This window comes from Temnothorax curvispinosus, unplaced genomic scaffold, assembly GCF_003070985.1.
Source record: "Temnothorax curvispinosus isolate PA1 unplaced genomic scaffold, ASM307098v1 QBEX01006563.1, whole genome shotgun sequence".
Lineage (NCBI taxonomy): Eukaryota > Metazoa > Arthropoda > Insecta > Hymenoptera > Formicidae > Temnothorax > Temnothorax curvispinosus.
The window spans coordinates 1-6,190 of record NW_020216343.1 but is presented as its reverse complement, the minus strand read 5'-3'; the positions used below and the strand labels follow the sequence as shown (position 1 = coordinate 6,190).

The 6,190-nt window shown below is 44.5% G+C and overlaps 1 protein-coding gene across 1 annotated transcript; it reads right to left on the bottom strand.

The window, feature by feature from the left end:
- Positions 1-1,857: 1,857 nt before the first annotated feature.
- LOC112455999 (E3 SUMO-protein ligase EGR2) lies at positions 1,858-5,758 on the bottom strand (the record flags this gene model as incomplete). Its single annotated transcript, XM_025018263.1, has 1 exon — positions 1,858-5,758. A coding segment is annotated over one exon (1,266 nt), but the record flags the coding sequence as incomplete, so codon positions are not given.
- Positions 5,759-6,190: the final 432 nt, after the last annotated feature.

The following is a 6,190-nucleotide window of genomic DNA, read 5'->3' as shown; positions in this document are numbered from 1 at the left end:
CGGACGCGGAGGAGAACGAGAGGTAAGGCAAGACACGGAAAGAGAGAAAAAAAAAGAAAGGGGAAAGGAAAAAAAGGAAGGAGAGTCCTCGGAGGGATTTCTCGCGGCGAGACGGAGAGCGGCGGAAGGTATACCGCGAAGTGCAGAGGAGGCTTCATCTCGCTCTCGGTCCTATTTATAGACGTGCTCTCAGCTTCACTCGTGCCCACTGTCGCTCGCGCACTGTCTTTCTTATGTAGGTGCCTGTATACCTATATATATGTAGCGGCTGGATCGCGCGTTCTCTCTCCTCTCTCTCTCCCTCTGTCTCTCTCTTTTTACGGGCGTGCTACCGAGTCGGGTAGCCAAAACCGTGTAAGATGTCCGGAGCGCGCGAGAGATCGATCGCGTCCGGATCCAAACCGCGAAACAATTGTCTGGCGTTACGGCGGCGGACGGTCGCGAATATTTCGCCGAGGAGACGCTTTCGCGACGAAGCGGAGGTTGAGGTAACGCCTTCCGCGCGCGTCCTGATCCTCGCGGCGCGGCCGGGCGCGTTTCGCGAACGCGCGCGACGCCGGTTTCTCCCCAGCCAGCAGTTCAACCTTCGCGGTTCCGTCACGACCCCGCGGCTAAATTCGTCAATTTAATTAAATCCCTGTTAAATTTCTATCGGAAACCAACTCTGACATTTTCTTCTCGTCGGCGAAATAACACTTTTTTTTTGCGGCAGGAGGAGAAAATGCATTATGCATACCCTGGGGGCCGGCCACCCAGGGTTATGTGAGACTCTCACTTACTAAAAAATCCCCCTTTCTTATGGCCACCTCTGGCGTTATGCCGCCAGACAGGAGCTCCAATAAGCATCGCACTGTATGAAAGCGAAATGATACTGTACCTGGGATATACACGTCCCGTGTGACGCACACGAGCGCGGGCGCGTTCGCTGAATAGGGCAATATTTGTTAAACATGGAAATAATTTTTTTTTTACCAAAAATTTTATTAAACATCTTCCTGCGAACTTGAAAATTTTCATATTAAATGTCACGAGCATTTCTGCCTCCCTCGGATTAAAGTTATATAAAGTCTGCTTATTGTATATATAAAAGAAGTCGAACAATAAAATCTTATCATTTACGTATACTATCTAATGGCGCAGTCTCTATGAAAATTTTTTCCTTTAATCGAACACATGTTATAAACTTCATATTTATAATATCGATATCTCTATTAAGGAAAATTACTTTCCAAATAAAATCAGTTAAATTCTCGTAAATGGTTTTCAAGTTAAAGACACAAAGTTTTATAAATGATATATTTTTATTTGACATTTTATAATTGGATCCAAATTTTATTTCAAGTCAAAATCGAGTGAACGTTGCGAACTTTCAGATTTTCACTGAGGTTAATTTGCCTTAATACTATCGGAATGCTTACGATCGTGCGTGGACCAATGCCCCGTGAGCTTGTTGTATACATTTTGTGTTTGTTACACAGAGCGTTAAGAAAAGGTTTAAGTGTGTTTAAAAACTCGACGGTATGTGTTCCTTGATCAACATAAAGCCAACTATTCTTTCAGTAAAAATATCGATACGCCGATAGTTCTTCATTTTTAAAAAAAATCTTTTTTTTTTTTTAGATTTGAGAGAAAATAAAAATATAAATAAAATTCTGCTTATAATTTTAAGCAAACTTTACAGTAACGCAAAATTTGAATTTAAAGCTTGGTTGACGATAAAATGTTGACCGAAAAAAAAATCGACTTCAAATTGTTCAAGGAATGCATCCTGCACCAATCGTTTAATCCCATTCTTCGTAACAAGTTCGTATACAATTCTTGTGAAAGGGTTACGAAAATAATCAGAACAACTTGGCCTCGAGTCAATATGTTAATTGTATTTCTGTTAATAATTGTTGCAAGATTGTTCGCGTTACCCGCTTTGCAAAGAGAAGCATATGCAGGGGCGATGATGACAACACGAATATACAGGTAGCTGAGAGCTTTTGTTATGTGCATTGCACTCGGAGCGCAATATGTATAATAATTACATATAATTTATCTAGCGATAGGATAATACTATCTGTAAAAAAAGTATTTTCTCGGGGACGCGCTTGCATTACATTGCATTTACAATTTATGTAGTGCGTATCATCACGTTCGCATATGACGTGTGTGTGTGTGTGTGTGTGCGTGTTTGTTTCGTGTATCTAAATGTGGGTGTATGTATGTGTACGTGCGTGTACGCATATGCGACTTAAACGTTTATAATTCATACAAGCTTGGACACCATGTCACTTCTGTCATGTTGTTGCAACGCATTTGCACGCCAGAATAGAGTCGTTACAATAATAAAAATAATTATTTAACTTTAACAATATATTCATTTGATATAGTCATCTTGTTAATAAATAGAGCAACATATACATAACATTAACAATTGCTAAATATATGTATACACGTACGGGATAATAATGCGAAATGAAGAAAAGAAAAGAAAGGGGCGAATGGGAAGAGGGGGTGGGAAGGGAAAATGGCAAGAGAACGTTAGATTTTACATACATACAGCAATTATGTATAATAAGTTATATACATATGTACAAGAAATATTTCTTTTAACAATGATAATCACGTTTAATTACAATTATTCGTGGAATTTTTTTACAGTAATGCGGGAGAGGGAAGGAGGGGGAGGTGAGGGGAGGCGAAAGAATGATAGCGAATTGGAAGTATTTGACGGGAGACAGCCGAGATTTAGCGTGTTCGGAGCACGAAGAAAATACAGCGCGCGAACGCAGGTGTAAGGGCAACGGGAACGGTTTAAAAAAGGGGTGGAGGGTGGTGGGGAAAGAAGCGCTATATCGCTGCTGACGCTGCTACGAAATTAAAACTTGACGGGGAAAATTTATGAAAATACATTGCACAATTTCTCCGGCGGGGAAACGTAGCTTCGGGAAAAATTTAACAATCGTCGAAACTAAGTTTCTTAACAACATCTTATCGCAAGAAGAGAGGAACTTCTCTTTTTTCCCTTTTTTTTAGCACCTAAACATTTTCTAACGCAATTCCGTAAAATCTTTTTCAAAAATAAATACTTTTTGTCTTGACCGTTTACTTTTTTTTCGTATTTTGCGTATGAGAGAGAAAGAGAGAGAGATTCAGTGTGTGAATCATAGTTATGTACAATATACTTAATAAAAAAATATCTCTATTTCCGTTGCCGCGAAGCTTGTCAACAATCCTTGTGCACAGACCTACCTACAAGTATACAGCTCCATAGAAATATGAATTTCATGGGAATTGCACTCGAACCGCGTGAGTCTTTTAAATTGCACTCTTAACGTGAGGGGGGTGGGGGACGGGGTAGGGAACGAAATATATGATCTTAAACATTGAGTCCCGCTTCTCTCATATTGACCATGGAACGAGTCGATACATAACACTTTATCGTCTTACGTGGCATTACATTCTCGCACAGTCGTTCGCATGCAACGAGACGCATTGCTCCTCCTCATCCCACCCCCCATCCCTTCTCTCGTTTCTCCCTCTCTTTCGCTCACTCTCTCTCTCTCTCTTTCTCTCTATCTGTCTATCTTCCGCTTCGCTCTACGATTCCCGGAAGCTGCAGATGGTATCGATTTCGTGTTATACAATTGCACGAAAATGCTCTTGCCACGCTCAATGGTATCTAGATATGCTGCCGAATATCGCGAGGAGGGGAAAGAAAGAGAGAGAGATAATTCATATTTCGTATATGTGTCTGGATACAAGCTAAAACACGAAGTACATGTAAAGCGGAATAACGTCTGTCGTTTTTCTATTAATGGGATTTTTTTTTTTTTTATAATCGGACGATTAACTTCCATGTCATTGTGGTTGCTTCCATTCAACTGCGAGTCCGTTTTCAATGATCGCACAGATTGTGTGTAGGATATTTTAAGTACTTCGATTTTTCGCTATGACGCAAGAAACGTTATCTTCGTATGTACAATGAGAAAATCGTATTCTTATTCTCGTTTTATTTTAAAATATATGAAGTTAATCGTCCTCTCGCGAATGATAAGAATTACATATACGACATTTAATTCTTTCTTCCTTCACATGATAACTTTCAGAATGAGCAAATTGTTTATTAGATAGCGGAAAGAATTTGTCTTGTGCTGCTCGTGAGATTCAATTAATTTGTATCCAGCTATATCCTTAAGATAATATAAAGAGTTAATGGACCGACGATAAATGACGGATCAGTCAGCGACGGATCAGTTTTGACCGCCTAAAGATTTCCGCGATTTCCTCATCGGTCATCATGAGAGATGCAGGAAAGGAGAGAGAGAGAGAGAGAGAGCGAGCGATGGTCGGGGAAAGAGAAGAGGCGAGAAATAAGGGAACGGTGAGGAGGATAGGGAAGAGAAATAGAATCGGGGAGACATAGATCACAACTTGTCAGAACGTGACAAACGTAATGAGATCTCAACGTTAAAGGGAGACTTTTTCAACATCGTTGTCATGGAATTCATTGATTGCAGGGTGACGACGCGTGGCTCTGGTGATGGGTTCTTGGATTAGCGTGGGACGTCTCGCGCTTCAGCCTCTGCTTGAGGTGTACCTTTGCGTGGCGCTTCTTCTCGTCGCTCCTGGCAAACTTTCGGCCGCACTGATCACAGCAAAACGGTTTCTCGCCGGTGTGCGTGCGCACGTGGGTGGTCAGGTGATCGCTCCTCGAGAACGAGCGCATGCAGATGCGACACTGGAACGGCTTCTGCCCGGTGTGGATGCGTATGTGCCGGGTGAGCTCGTCGCTGCGAGAGAACCTGCGATCGCAGCCGTCCACCGGACAAGCGTAAGGCCGCTCGTGGACCGGCGTCTTGCTCGGTCGATTCGGATACTTGCGCGGCTTCACGGGGACCAACCGGAGCGGTAGAGCGCTCTGCTGATAGACCTGAGAAAGGATCTCGTGGCCCTTCGACGTGCTCGGATTGTACTCGGCCAGTTGGACTCCCGTACCGCAAGCCGCAGACGGCGGAGCTTGCTGTTGTTGCTGTTGCTGGGCCTGCGCCTGAGCTTGCTGAGGTTGCTGTGGAACGCTGGAAGTGTAACCGGTGCCCGTCGGCTCCTGCTTCAACGTTGTCTCCTGATGATGGGCGTGAGAATGATGGTGGGAGAGGAGACCGGGATCGTAAGCGTCCTCGTGACCCGTCAGCCAGGTCGCGGGGGTGGTAGTCGCCGTGTCGTGATAACCGGGCGGCGGGGGTGGTTTCGAATCGACCTGCAGCAATTCGACGGTCTCGCCGCTGTACGCGGCTGAGTGTAAGTTGGGGTGAAGGAACGGCTGGCCCGCCAAGGTTAAGGTTGGCGACGGTAACGGCCCCCACAGCTCCTGACCCGGCTGTTGCGGTTGCTGCTGCTGCTGGTCGCCCTGGAGATTGCTCAGAGGGGAGGACTGCGCGCAGGTCGTGGTGAAGACGCCGCGATAGGTCAACGTCGGTACATTGCAGATATTCACGCTCGTCGCGGGCACAGCGGACGTGGAATGCGGTGAGTATAAAATTACACCACTTTGCAGCGCGTTGCAGCGATCCGCCTCGTCCTGGGTTTGGTGGTGACGCGACGGCGGACTGCTCGAGGGGGGCGCGTTTGACGTAACGGCATTTCGCGCGTCCTGATGGTGATGATGCCGATGATCCCTGTCGGCAGACGCACCGTTCTCATCTTCCTCCGCGGTCGCTTCCTCCAAAGAGAGATCCTCACTCGCCAGGCTGCCTGTGAAGCACCGATAAAATCATCGCTTAGTCTCGATCTCAAACGTATCAAGTCGCGTATGTTTCATTTATGTGTCCTATATACGCGACGGACGGACGCGTATTTGTATCGAGAGCCGACAGGAAGAAACGCGCGATACGGGGGTGACTTTATCTCACAGAGGCTCTATCTTTTGTCTGCATCCTGCCGCGTTGTTACTTCCTTTCCTACTCATATAATTGCTAACTGGCGTTGGAGGAAGTACTCATCAAAATCACAAACAAATGGAATGTAGTACCGTGCATTTTTCTTTTTTTTTTTATAATAAAAAGACTTTAACTTAATAAGAGACTTTACTTTAATAAGATAATATTTTTTAACGATATAACTTGTCGAATACATCGCCGAGGAATGAAACACGCTAGGAATCGTCGTAATTGTGTGTTTGCGCTTTTATTAAATATACATACTT